Consider the following 13,943-nt stretch of genomic DNA (forward strand, 5'->3'; position numbering starts at 1 on the left):
CATGAAAAAAAGCGTTAAACTGTTCCCCCTGATAATTCTTATATGCATGTGTGTTCTGTCCCCATTACAGCGATGGGGACTAACACCCATGCGACATACCAGGGTTTCACAAGAAACCTATCCCCTAGTTACAACAACCCAACAGATGGACATAATTGTTTTCCAATGTCAGGGAATTTCAGTGCCCTGCCTTCTGAAGTGACAATGGCAGAGTTGATCATTGATGTTGTGGGTACTGGTCAGTGGGTATGTTGCACAGTGCAGTGACAGCTACCTTTGGCCTTAGCAGGAAGAGATGGGGATATCTAGTCAGTTGTACAACGGAATGCATTTAACCCAACACCTTTGAATATGTAAAGTAAATGGTAAATTATCTAAAAAAAAAAACATTTGTAAAATAAAGGTACCAATAATTATCTTGGTTAAGGGTTTACACGGGTAATGTCAGTTTCCTTAGTTCAGAGCTAGAACATGAAACATATCTGGCCCAGCAGCCATGCCTTCGCTCCCCAAACATGGACACTCCGTCATGCCTATTCTGGTCTGGTCTGCATTCAGCAGAGAAACAGGCTGAGGTCACCATTAACCCATATACCACAGCATTGACCTCTGCCTCTTTTGCATATTGCAACCTGAGGCTACAGACTTGTGCTGTGTGATACAGGCTGCACAACTCCCTCTCCTTCTAACCAACAGTTAATTGTATTGAGTAATTCAGCCATGAGATCAGATATGATTATGCCAGCTAGGCACAATGACTTCAATCCAGGAGAGAGCGATGAGGTCATAGTCCAGAGTAAACCTCTGCTGGGGAGTTGGTGACCGACTTGTTCATGATCCTCTACTGCCCCCTGCAGCCTATTCCTCAAAAATGCATCAGTGTAGCAAACTACAAGGCTATCCCACTGTAATATCATTGATTGACCACAAATTTAAAGGGATAGTTCATCCCCAAATCAAAGTTAGTCAGATGTTTTCATATCTCAGATGTGGTCTTAAATTGAGTCCATGTTGGACAACACTATCTATTGAGTAGATCCCAAATGACGGAGATAATGGCACCATTTTAACTTGATAGAATTACATTTGAGGCTTATTAATGAGTAAACATGCATTTTATTTAAAAAATACATTGAATGCTTCAACGTAAGAACAGAGCAACATCATACCACATTTGATAAGATACAAAAACCACCAAAGGTTAAACAAAAACTGTGTCAACAATATCAACTTGTATGACAGTTGACAAATTAGTATAAAAATATCTGCTAGGTACAGTTAAATATATGAATAATAAATACGCTATTCAATAGATTAATTTTTAAAATACCAACTTTGAATAAAAAAAGATTTTCCCTTCAGTAATTTTACTTCTTATAAAAAGGTTTCACTTATAAAGGTTACAAAAAAATGTTAACTCCAAGAGGTCATCGTTTTGGGTGTGTCCTACAAATCAGTTTGAGGTGATGATCTCGTATGAACGATATTTGGGACATGAACATTATTACTCTGTTATAAAAGTATGGCCGCACACATCCCGTGTGTGTGGAGACCACTGTTTAACTTGGACTGAAATAGGTGCCGGTGCTCGTGCTGGGTACTGTTTATAATTAGGTGCAGGAGCTCCACAATACTTTTAAGCTAATATTCCATAAGAGGAACAGGAGCTCAAGCAGTAGAACATTTGAGGTGCCGGTACTCAGCTGCTGTGAAATCCTGTCCAAGTCAAACGCTGGTGGAGACATCCTTTGTGTTCCTCAGGCCTGCACGGTGCTGAGTGGTCCAGGGATGATTGTGATGGGGCTGTAGGGTTCAGCCTGACATACAGCCAGGTCCCCAGCAGACACCAGCTCTGGACCATCACAACAGAACACAACACAACAAAATACCTGCATGTTGTTAGTTAAGTAAAACAATATTGGAATGCATATAGCCCCACAAGTGATATCCATTTTTCCTCTGTCAGCTCTCACCTAGCAGTTTGGAGAGAATGTGGGCTGCAGTAGTGCGGTCTGCCTCCAGGGGCAACAGAGAGTAAAAGGTGACTTTCCCAAACCTCAGGAGGTACGAGGACACTACACTGAAAGGAGCAGAGGGAGATGATAGCCATGTGAAAAACACTGCCCAGAGTTTCACAGTTAGAGAGAATAGATATAAAGAAGATAGAATAGTAGTGCAGTAATGACTGAGTTAGAAGCTGTTGGCTAGCCTCCCCACTTTTGCCATCCAATTCCTGAACCAACACAATTGCACTTGACAAACCCCCCACTTACTATGACTGTGATATGTGGTTGTCCCACCTAGCTATCTTAAGATGAATGCACTAATGCTAGGTTGCTTTGGATATGCATGTCTGCTAAATGACTCAAATGTAAATGTTAGAATATAGATAGATGGGTGATTAGTAATACTACACCTCAACAGGCCCTCTGCAGTGACCTCTCTACCTTCTGTCTCCTCTTCTCTGTCTGGTAGAGCCACATGTTCCTCTTCTATAGCCTCCATAGGCACTGGGGCTTCTTCCATAGGAGACCTGAACAGTCCGTATTAGTTAAAAGTGACACTTATGGATAGAAATGGGCAAAGTCTCAGCGCTATCCAACCAGGACAACTACATAATGATACAACTATATACATCCTCTTGTTTTTTCTCTCACTAACTCACATATGTATGTATGTATGCACACACACACACACAAAAATACATACAGTGGGGAGAATAAGTATTTGATACACTGCTGATTTTCCTACTTACAAAGCATGTAGAGGTCAAATTTTTATCATAGGTACACTTCAATTGTGCGAGACGGAATCTAAAACAAAAATCCAGAAACTCACATTGTATGATTTTTAAGTAATTAATTTGCATTTTATTGCATGACATATGTAATACATCAGAAAAGCAGAACTTAATATTTGGTACAGAAACCTGTGTTTGCAATTACAGAGATCATACGTTTCCTGTAGTTCTTGACCAGGTTTGCACACACTGCAGCAGGGATTTTGGCCCACATACAGACCTTCTCCAGATCATTCAGGTTTCGGGGCTGTCGCTGGACAATAGACTTTCAGCTCCCTCCAAAGATTTTCTATTGGGTTCGGGTCTGGAGACTGGCTAGGTCACTCCAGGACCTTGAGATGCTTCTTACGGAGCCACTCCTTAGTTGCCCTGGCTGTGTGTTTCAGGTCGTTGTCATGCTGGAAGACCCAGCCACGACCCATCTTCAATGCTCTTACTGAGGGAAGGAGGTTGTTGGCCAAGATCTCGCAATACATGGCCCCATCCATCCTCCCCTCAGTACGGTGCAGTCGTCCTGTCCCCTTTGCAGAAAAGCATTCCCAAAGAATGATGTTTCCACCTCCATGCTTCACGGTTGGAATGGTGTTCTTGGGGTTGTACTCATCCTTCTTCCTCCAAACACAGCGAGTGGAGTTTAGACCAAAAAGCTCTATTTTTGTCTCATCAGACCACATGACCTTCTCCCATTCCTCCTCTGGATCATCCAGATGGTCATTGGCAAACTTCAGACGGGCCTGGACATGCGCTGGCTTGAGCAGGGGGACCTTGCGTGCGCTGCAGGATTTTAATCCATGACGGTGTAGTGTGTTACTAATGGTTTTCTTTGAGACTGTGGTCCCAGCTCTCTTCAGGTCATTGACCAGATCCTGCTGTGTAGTTCTGGGCTGATCCCTCACCTTCCTCCTGATCATTGATGCCCCACGAGGTGAGATCTTGCATGGAGCCCCAGACCGAGGGTGATTGACCATCATCTTGAACTTCTTCCATTTTCTAATAATTGCACCAACAGTTGTTGCCTTCTCACCAAGCTGCTTGCCTATTGTCCTGTAGCCCATCCCAGCCTTGTGCAGGTCTACAATTTAACCCTGATGTCCCTACACAGCTCTCTGGTCTTGGCCATTGTGGAGAGGTTGAAATCTGTTTGATTGAGTGTGTGGACAGGTGTCTTTTATACAGGTAACGAGTTCAAACAGGTGCAGTTAATACAGGTAATGAGTGGAGAACAGGAGGGCTTCTTAAAGAAAAACTAACAGGTCTGTGAGAGCCGGAATTCTTACTGGTTGGTAGGTTATCAAATATCATGCAATAAAATGCTAATTAATTACTTAAAAATCATACAATATGATTTTCTGGATTTTTGTTTTAGATTCCGTCTCTCACAGTTGAAGTGTACGTATGATAAAAATTACAGACCTCTACATGCTTTGTAAGTAGGAAAACCTGCAAAATCGGCAGTGTATCAAATACTTGTTCTCCCCACTGTATATACACACACATACATATATATAAAAATACATATATCACCATCTGCTGACAGGGGTGATCTGCTCGAGGGATTTGTCCTCTCTGGACACGTCTAGAAGAACCTCGGCTGAAAACATAGAACACAAACAGATATCAAAATGCAACAGTAAAGCAGTGGTGGAAAAAGTACCCAATTGTCATACTTGAGAAAAAGTAAAGATACCTTAATAGAAAATGACTCAAGTCAAAGTCACCCAGTACTATACAACTTGAGTAAAAGTCTAAAAGTATTTGGTTTTAAATACACTTAAGTATCAAAATGAAATGTAATTGCTAAAGTATACTTAAGTATCACAAGTAAAAGTATAAATCATTTTTAAGTCTTTATATTAAGCAAACCAGATTGCACAATTTTTTTAAATATATATACACACACATGAATACCCAGGGGCACACTCCAACACTCAGACATAATTTACAAAAGAAGCATTTATGTTTAGTGAGTCTGCGAGATCAGAGGCAGTAGAGATGACCAGGGATGCTCTCTTGATAAGTGTGTGAATTGGACAATTTTCCTGTTCTGCTAAGCATTCAAAATGTAACGAGTACTTTTGGGTCTTAGGGAAAATGTAGTAATTAAGTAAAAGTTGTAAAAAAATATAAAGAGTAAAATACAGTACAGATACCCCCCAAAAAACTACTTAAGTAGTACTTTAAAGTATTTTTACTTATGTACTTTACACTACTGCAGTAAAATGATTGTATGTACATTTCAATGGCATCATCATAGAAGTAGAATCTTATTCTAGTTCTGTGGGCGTCATTTTATAATTTCAAGTAACTGACAGGAAAACAATGTTTGACCTGATGCTTCAGATGGGGCTGTTCCTCCTGATTTCAGCAACTCTCGTGGGATCTGGGGATACAAGAGGAGAGAAAAGACAGTCATCTAGACTTCAGACATTTCTGAACTGTCTGTATACATGAAAAACGAAGCAGTGTAGACTAGATGCTGTTATTCCAGGCTCTCTGAGTCATTTGAGATATTATTAACAGTATTCACTCTCTTATTCAACTTCTCCCTTGGGTACATTTGAATTCACCCACAAGTCTTTATTATGTAAATTACTTCTTACAAATGTCCTGCTCAAGTGTCCCCTGGCGGCATTGGTAATTTAGAAGAATATGGTGTCAAACTTCACCCTGCAGTCCAACTCATCCCAAACCATCTCAATTGGGTTGAGGTCTGAGTGATTGTGGAGGCCAGGTCATCTGATGCAGCACTCCATCACTCTCCTTGGTCAAATAGCCCTTACACAGCCTGGAGGTGTGTTGGGTCATTGTCCTGTTGAAAAACGAATTAATAGTTCCACCTAGCGCAAACCAGATGGGATGGCGTATCACTGCAGAATGCTGTGGTTGCCATGTTTAAGTGTGCCTTAAATTCTAAATAAATCACAATGTCACCAGAAAAGCACCATCACACCACCTCCTCCATGCGTCACGGTGGGAACCACACATGCGGAGATCATCTGTTCACTTACTCTGCGTTTCACAAAGACATGGTGATTGGAACCAAAAATCTCATCAGTCCACCGGTCTAATGTCCATTGCTCATGTTTCTTGGCCCAAGCAAGTCTCTTCTTATTATTGGTGTCCTTTAGTAGTGGTTTCTTTGCAGCAATTTGACCATGAAGGCCTGATTCACACAGTCTCCTCTGAAAAGCTGATGTTGAGATGTGTCTGTTACTTGAACTATGAAGCATTTATTTGGGCTGCAATTTCTGAGGCTGCAATGAACTTATCCTCTGCAGCAGAGTTAACTCGGTCTTCCTTTCTTGTGGCGGTCCTCATGAGAGCCAGTTTCATCATAGAGCTTGATCGTTTTTGCTGCACTTGAAGAAATTTTAGATGTCTTAAAGTAATGTTGGACTGTCGTTTCTCTTTGCTTATTTGAGCTGTTCTTGACATAATATGGAGTTGGTATTTTACCATACAGGGCTATCGTCTGTATACCGCCCAACCTTACCACAACACAAATGAATAGCTAAAATGCATTGAGGAAAGAAATTCCACTTTTAACAAGGCACACCTGTTAATTGAAATCTATTCCAGGTAACTACCTCATGAAGCTGGTTGAGAGAATGCCAAGAGTGTGCAAAGCTGTCATCAAGGCAAAGGGTGGCTACTTTGAAGACTCTCAATATTTAGAACGATTATTTGGTTACTACATGATTCCATATGTGTTATTTCATATTTTTGATGTCTTCACTATTATTTTACAATGCAGAAAATAGAAGAAAAACCCTGGAATGAGTAGGTGACTCCAAACTTTTGACTGGTACTGTAGATCCGCTCACCTCTCGCATGCTAGAGTCCATCCTCTTCCTCTCCACCTCTATCCTCACTCTCTCCATCTCGGAGCTGCCCTCCTCCTCAATCTCCTCCTCTCTGCCTCTCTCCCCGGTGCGAGGAAGCGTAGTGAGGACGGCACACTGTTTCCATAGCAACAGGAGGTCAGGGTGCAGTAGAGCTGCGTCGAGGAAAGAGAGAGAAAAGACTGAAATCATCATTATAACCTCATGGTGTGGCAGTTGTGAGGTGGCTCCGTTGGTTGGAGCAAGGTGCTGGCAACATCCAGGTTATGGGTTTGATTGCTACATTGGATTCATACACATACTCTACTACTATATAAGAACTATGAGTTGCTTAGATTTAAAAAAAAATGTATCTGTTATTTTACCAGGTAAGTTGACTGAACACGTTCTCATTTGCAGCAACGACCTGGGGAATAGTTACAGGGGAGAGGAAGGGGATGAATGAGCCAATTGTAAACTGGGGATTATTAGGTGACCGTGATGGTTTGAGGGCCAGATTGGGAATTTAGCCAGGACACCGGGGTTAACACCCCTACTCTTATGATAAGTGCATTGGGATCTTTAATGACCTCAAAGAGTCAGGACACCCGTTTAACGTCCCATCCGAAAGACGGCACCCTACACAGGGCAGTGTCCCCAATCACTGCCCTAGGGCATTGGGATATTTTTTTAGACCAGATGAAAGAGGGCCTCCTATTGGCCCTCCAACACCACTTCCAGCAGCATCTGGTCTCCCATCCAGGAACTGACCAGGACCAACCCTGCTTAGCTTCAGAAGTAAGCCAGCAGTGGTATGCAAGGTGGTATGCTGCTGGCTGAATCAAAACATCTACTAAATGACCATATTACTACCATCTTAGGAAAGGAGTCATATACTCACAGCCAGAAGGGGCAGTGTAGAGCTCTGCTGGGAGAAGCTTCTTCTGGGCAGGAAAGATTATCAGCACCTGAGACTGAGGAGGCACAGACAAAGCAATGAGAATACGATTATATCCTTATTTTCTTTGAAGTAATCACTGATGTGGGTGGTTTTCATTAAGCACCAAATGGAAGAAAACCCACTGAAACAGGGAGGGACTACCTGGACCTGTCCAATAAGAAACTTACATTTTTGTTTCCAGTTGCAAACCCTTTAAAACGTTACTGTTGCATGCCCCAATGAACACAATTCTGGTAAGATTAGTGAAGGATAAGTAGTGGAAGGCTTGAGTTTTACCAGGAGCAGAGTCTCAGCCTTAGTGTCCTCGATCTGCACCCGCATGGTATCCTGGGAGATCTGCACCTGAGGGTCTGCAAAGATGAGCTGGCGCCTGCGACCCCGCCTCATAGGAGGAGGAGCGTCTATATGGGGGAGCTGGGATGATGAGAGAGGGAGAGGGATGAGAGAGGCAAGAAAAGAGAGGAGGAGAGCAGATGGGAGGGTAATGGATAGATCAAACTGAGAGGAGCCTGTACACACCCACACATTTGGCAGGAGAAAATATAGGACAGAAATATCTTGTTCATACGGATGCTTGGATTCCTGAGTCCTCATGATGAGTCACACACAGAAAAGTGTGAACACACACACACAAACCTCGCCACAGGAACTTTCTGCCGCTTTCTCCGTCCCCCTCTCTGACTGACTCGCTGACTCCCCCGCTCTCTCGGAGGTGTCTGGGGCAGAGGGCATGGCCACCTGAGGAGGGGGGGTCATCTCCATGGGAATGACCTCTAAAGGCACCTCCATGGGCAGGCCGGTCTCCTCGTCCAGCAGCCACATACTGTCCCCCACCACCACCGACACCTTCAGCCTGGAGACACACACACACAGAGAGAAAGAAAAACAATACAACAAAGAGTACGTTTTAAAAAAGACATGGGAAGATAATAGAAGATCAAGGTGACGTGCTCTGTCAGAAAATATGATTATTCCATATAACTTACTGGTCAATGGAGGTCATGCCTGACTCCATGTCCCTGGTTCTCTCTCCCTCTCTCTCCCTTTCCCTCTCTTCTAGCTCTGTACAACACACACACACCAGTTTACGCAAACTTATATTTACTCACTTATTTCCCTTTCATTATCGGTCTTACGGGTCCTAATATGTTACAAAGTCCTGTTTTTTCATCAATTACTAGGATACGGTCTGAGCAATTTGCTCATGCTGTTGCACAGTAGCCTATCTCATATCTTACTAAGACCATAACGTGGTGACCATTGTCCGAGTCGACAAGAGAGATTATTTCACGGAAAATAAGAATGTTCCGGAGTTTAAAGTGATGAAAAGTAGCTCGCTAACTGCTCTTTTGCATCTCGTCATTGAGCAGCCCAAAGCGGAGCCGTTGCTGTGGATACTATACAGGCAGACTAGCAGCAGAGCGGATGCAGGGTAGTGATTGATGAGGTAAAAAGGTAAATCAATCTTGACCAACACAATATAATTGCCATGGAAACACGTGGGGGAAAGATCCTGAATATCCTCATTGCCCCCAAGCAAAATGTGCCTACATTTAGTCTATTGTTTATATGTGTATTTCATATTGAGGTAAAAATCTGAGTGTAATGTTTGTATGGATGTCAACCCCAACACTTGTTCATGTCATCGTCACCAATCAACTAACTGCATTACAGTTAAAAACAACTGACTACCACCACCAATTCCATATGCTAGCTATGCTAAGCTAACCAGCATCGAAAACAGCCAAATATATCCAAATTGGACTTAAGTTACCACATTGTGGGCCTGTTACAATACATAAATCATGACAGATTTGACGAATATCCACTTTGTTAAATCATATTTGTTGAATGTGCACCAATCTGGTTAATGGACCAGTATAGTGTTATATCTCCCTACCAATAAGTGCCCTTCTTTGCGAGGCATTAAAAAAACATCCCTGGTCTTTTGTGACTAAACACTATTGTTGCACACAGAGTGAGTCCATGCAACTTATGTGACTCGTTTAGCACATTTTTACTCCTGAAAACAAAGCGGTTGAATACTTATTGGCTCAAGACATTTCAGCTTTTCATTTTTGATTAATTTGTAAAAATGTCAAATAAGATAATTCTACTTTGACATTATGGGGTATTTATTGTGTGTAGGCCAGTGACCAAAAACTCTCAATTGTATCAATTTGAAATGTTCAGGCTGTAACACAACAAAATGTGGAAAAAGTCAAGGGGTGTGAATACTTTCTGAAGGCACTGTGTAGTCGGGCGGTTGTGGACTTGTTATTAGCAACTGCAGGCAGGTGCTGGTGAATAAACTGCTGAAACACGCACCACTAGCCCAGGGAGGGGAGGACAGACAGAGACCAGCAGATAATGGATAATAATGAAGGAAGTTATTTCTGATTTCAGGTTCGGCAAGGCCTTCAATTTGGCAGAAGCAATTGGGCCTGAACGTTGCAGGCATGTGCAGGGCTCTATTCTTTACTCTCCCTCTCTTCTCTCACCGTCATGGAATTGGTCCTGCTGCTCCAGAAGCATGTCAATCTCTTTGCCAGTGGCTTCAGGAAGCTCAGCTCCTTCAAACTTTATGGAGAGAAGGGCAGAGGGAGACCGAGTTCAACTTCAGGAACGATTGAGAGCTCAGGAAAGATCCTTTTGGATCCAAATTCCTTGATGTGGTCTCTTAATATGCAAAGTGAGTAAAGGTTTATAAATATACACAATAGCCTTTCTATGTACTTTTATCAGTATATTACAACACTATATTCAGGTCACCTCAGCAGCAACGATGACAAGCTGCTCCTTCTCTTTCAGGGTAATGGCATCAGGAGGGGATTTGAAACCTGAGAGTGAGAGACAGAGGGCAACAAACATTAGTAATGCAGATTTGTTGCTGAGGATTTTCCATCCCAAATAAGACTGTCACTCAGTCTCACCTCCGTCCTCTGGTGCAGTTCCAGGACTGGCCCCTATGGGGCGCTCTGGAGTAATGCTCTCCATCAGCTGCCATGGCTGGGAATGAACGAGACACACAGAGGGAGTGTTGTTAGAACAGTGTTCAATCAATAAATGCATTATCAACTCACAAGGTGACTCAATGAGGGTAAAGTTAAATATGTGTCTTGAAAAGGTTGTGTACTGTGTGTACATAGGAATTGACTGTGGCAGTATGGGGGTTACACATTTTTGTAGTGACATACCGCTGGAAATGTGTTAACTAGGTAAAAATTGTGTAGAAATGGTTGTATACCTGAGGGATCCTATAGGGACTAGGCAGCAGGTGCTCAAAGCCCATCACCCCAAAGAAGGGGTCCTGTGCCCCCTCGGCCTCCTCCAGCAGGAACAGGGAGTCTGGGACATTTGGGGCTTGTCTGGGGAGGGAAGGGTGCTAATGTTATTACTACAACATGGCTACAAAACGGCTGACATGAATCACCCAGGCGACACATTGGTGGTGAACGCCATACAATGTACACAATGTACAGTATCTTTTGACCTAATAAAAAAAACAGTACATAAGTCCAATCCATTATTATTGTCAATATACACGGAGTGTACAAAACATTAGGAACACCTGCTCTTTCCATTACATAGACTGACTGGGTGAATCCAGCTGAAAGCTATGATCCCTTATTGATGTAATTTGTTAAATCCACTTAAATCTTTTGTCATGCCCATTCACCCTCTGAATGGCATAAATACTTAATCCATGTCTCAATTGTCTCAAGGATTAAAACTCCTTTTTAGTGTCTCCTCCCCTTCATCTACACTGATTGAAGTTCCTTTGAACGGGGTATGGTAGTAGGCACCAGGCGCACCGGTGTGTCAAGAAATGCAACGCTACTGGGTTTTTCACCCTCAACAGTTTCCCGTGTGTATCAAGAATGATCGAACACCCAAAAGGACATCCAGCCAACTAGACACAACTGTGGGAGCATTAGAGTCAACATGGGCCAGCATCCCCGTGGAACTCTTTCGACACGCCCCAACGAATTGAGGTTTTCTGAGGGCAAAAGGGGGTGCAACTAAATATTAGGAAGGTGTTCTTAATGTTTTGTACACTCAGTGTATGTGTGACAGTTATATCTGACAACTCAAGGGGGCATGTGTGTATGGGACATACGGGTAACGGTTTGTGTGTTTTTTCACCTGTCAGGGTCAGCCAGGTCGATGCGTGCGTGTCTCTCAGAGCGTACCAGGCGCTCAATGGTCTGCTGGATCTCCTCTAAAAGGAAGGAGAAAAAGTTTGCGGTGAGGTAATTTAGCAGACATTCTTATCCATAAGCAATTAGGGTTATGTGCCTTGCTCAAGGGCACTTAAAACAGATTTTTCACATAGTTGGATCTGGGATTCAAACCAGCAACCTTTCGATTACTGGTCCAACGCTCTTAACCGCTAGGCTACCTTCCATGGCATGCATACATACAAATACATCCTCCTGACTGGACAGCTGCGGTTCTGAACACGTGGTTCTGTACAAGCTGGTGACCCTGAACACGATATGATAGTGGATCTGTGTATCTGTTAGCATGATTTATGTCTGGCTGCTTAGGAGGCTATATCAGACTATCGAGTTGCCTGTTATGATAAGTGAGTATATCTAAGCGTAATCATTCATATCGACCTCTAGCAACAATGTGGTTGTATACTTTATTGTCTCAGGTTGTATCAATGAGTGTGTATGGATGGAGAGTAACCGGTAGGCTGCATTTCAGTTCAATCAGTGTCCTTGGTCCTGTAGCTTGTCTTGCCATTAGGCCTGATATAGTGTCTCTGATTACCGGCCTATTTCGACAAGCATCTCTTTACATGGCGTTAGTCTGTAATCTCTGTATGCCCTTCATTTGAACCCTTCCCCTCTCTCTCACCCAGAAGGAAACCACATTGGCGGTGGTAGACGATAACCACCCCATACTGCAGCTGGGAGGACAGGTAGAGGGAGAAGCGAGGCAGAGGGAGACCAGGGCAGAGTGGAGCCACCTGGACCGTCACGTAATCCATGATGTCCTCACTGCAAATACACCACCATAGCTACATGATTGACATCAGATTACTATCACATTCACAAATTATGTGTATGGCCATGGCACAAAATAGGGACATGTTTGGGGAGTAGCTGCCCCAGTATCTCTGTGTTAGAGATGTCAATGTGTCTCCTCTGGTGTCTCCAGATGTAACAGGAGAAAATTAAGATAGTTTCTCAGCGAAACACCATATTTTGTGAGTTTTTTCAAAACATTTTTACATTATAACGTTAATGCGTGGGAGTTTGAATCAGAGCTTCATGGGTGTTAGGGAGGAGACACTTCATAGGTGACATCTCTAACGCAGAGATACTGGGGCAGGGACTAGCTAAGCAGGGACCATGGGTTGATCACTTGACATAATATTTTCCCTCAGACATAGAAAGGGAGAAGGATTGTGGTTACCATGTCCGCCCAACGTTGACCCTCAGAAGCTCTCTGCGTGTTATCCTGATCCCTTTGGTGGCTGCCAACCTAAAACACAGAAACAGCATGACAATACCAGAAACGGAAAGGTCACTGATGATGATGGCATACTCACATTACATTGACTGAGATTCACAAGCTACAAAATATTAAACTCAGCCTAAGAGGATGCTAGCCTAGCTAATATTAGCTAGCTAGCTAATGCTAGAGAGCAACTCACCAAATAGTGGAAAAGCAACCGGTGTGCCTCTGAAGAACGTTTGGATAGTAAAACATCTTTCCTCAATTCATGCAGAAATACTGTTTTGCAATTTGGTGTCTAGAACCTGGTGTAGAACGTAAAAAGATCAGATTGATCAATAAAAGGGTTGATGTCAGCTGCTAGATAGCTAACGTTACAGGCAGATTCTCCTCAGAGAGCAGCGTTATCGAAATTCGCGCCAAACGCAGCTAGCTTGATGACGTTTAGGTTTTTGACCAATCATGGAGAGTGCAGTAGTCCAAAAAGATTAACAGCAGAGCCATTTATCTAGAGAATAAATACATGGATCTGATAAACACATCAGTCTGTAATTTAGATAATATAGTAGCGGTAGATGGTAGGCTGAACATGTTTTAGTTCTAGCTAAGTGAACATCAGATTATGTTGGAAATCATTTAAAACTCAAACGTTTAATTAGGTAGCTACTTTAGAAACTGCTGTGAGGGAGAACATGCAGTCTAACCTGTAGTGCGTCTCGTGCAATAACGTGATTTAGAATTTCACACCAGAAAGCTTTGGTAAATCATTTGGCCGGGCAGAAGACCAATCAAAAACGTGTGGAAGTGGGAAACTCTTTTCACGCCACTTCGATACCGAAGTGACTTTTTATTACTCTCATAACCTGCTACGTTAATCACTTTGTATTGAAGT

At 42.8% G+C, this 13,943-nt stretch overlaps 1 protein-coding gene across 2 annotated transcripts; it reads right to left on the minus strand.

Moving 5' to 3' along the window:
- Nucleotides 1-1,099: 1,099 nt before the first annotated feature.
- On the minus strand, nucleotides 1,100-13,532 carry rec8b (REC8 meiotic recombination protein b). 2 transcript variants are annotated; one of them, XM_024392713.2, is made up of 18 exons: nucleotides 13,251-13,531; nucleotides 13,010-13,078; nucleotides 12,449-12,591; nucleotides 11,729-11,804; nucleotides 10,830-10,950; nucleotides 10,516-10,591; nucleotides 10,355-10,422; nucleotides 10,084-10,162; nucleotides 8,569-8,644; nucleotides 8,219-8,435; nucleotides 7,859-7,996; nucleotides 7,523-7,595; nucleotides 6,625-6,797; nucleotides 5,129-5,180; nucleotides 4,325-4,391; nucleotides 2,417-2,533; nucleotides 1,974-2,080; nucleotides 1,100-1,852 (listed from the first exon to the last, which is right to left on the minus strand). In XM_024392713.2, exons 1-18 carry the CDS (start codon nucleotides 13,304-13,306, stop codon nucleotides 1,758-1,760), a joined length of 1,803 nt encoding a protein of 600 aa, XP_024248481.1. In that variant the 5' UTR covers nucleotides 13,307-13,531; the 3' UTR covers nucleotides 1,100-1,757. The 2 variants fall into 2 exon arrangements, with proteins under 2 accessions (XP_024248481.1, XP_042164598.1); XM_042308664.1 differs by having other exon boundaries at nucleotides 1,712-1,889; nucleotides 13,251-13,532.
- Between the last annotated feature and the right edge of the window lie 411 nt (nucleotides 13,533-13,943).

The sequence above is a fragment of the Oncorhynchus tshawytscha genome, linkage group LG29 (assembly GCF_018296145.1).
Source record: "Oncorhynchus tshawytscha isolate Ot180627B linkage group LG29, Otsh_v2.0, whole genome shotgun sequence".
NCBI lineage: Eukaryota > Metazoa > Chordata > Actinopteri > Salmoniformes > Salmonidae > Oncorhynchus > Oncorhynchus tshawytscha.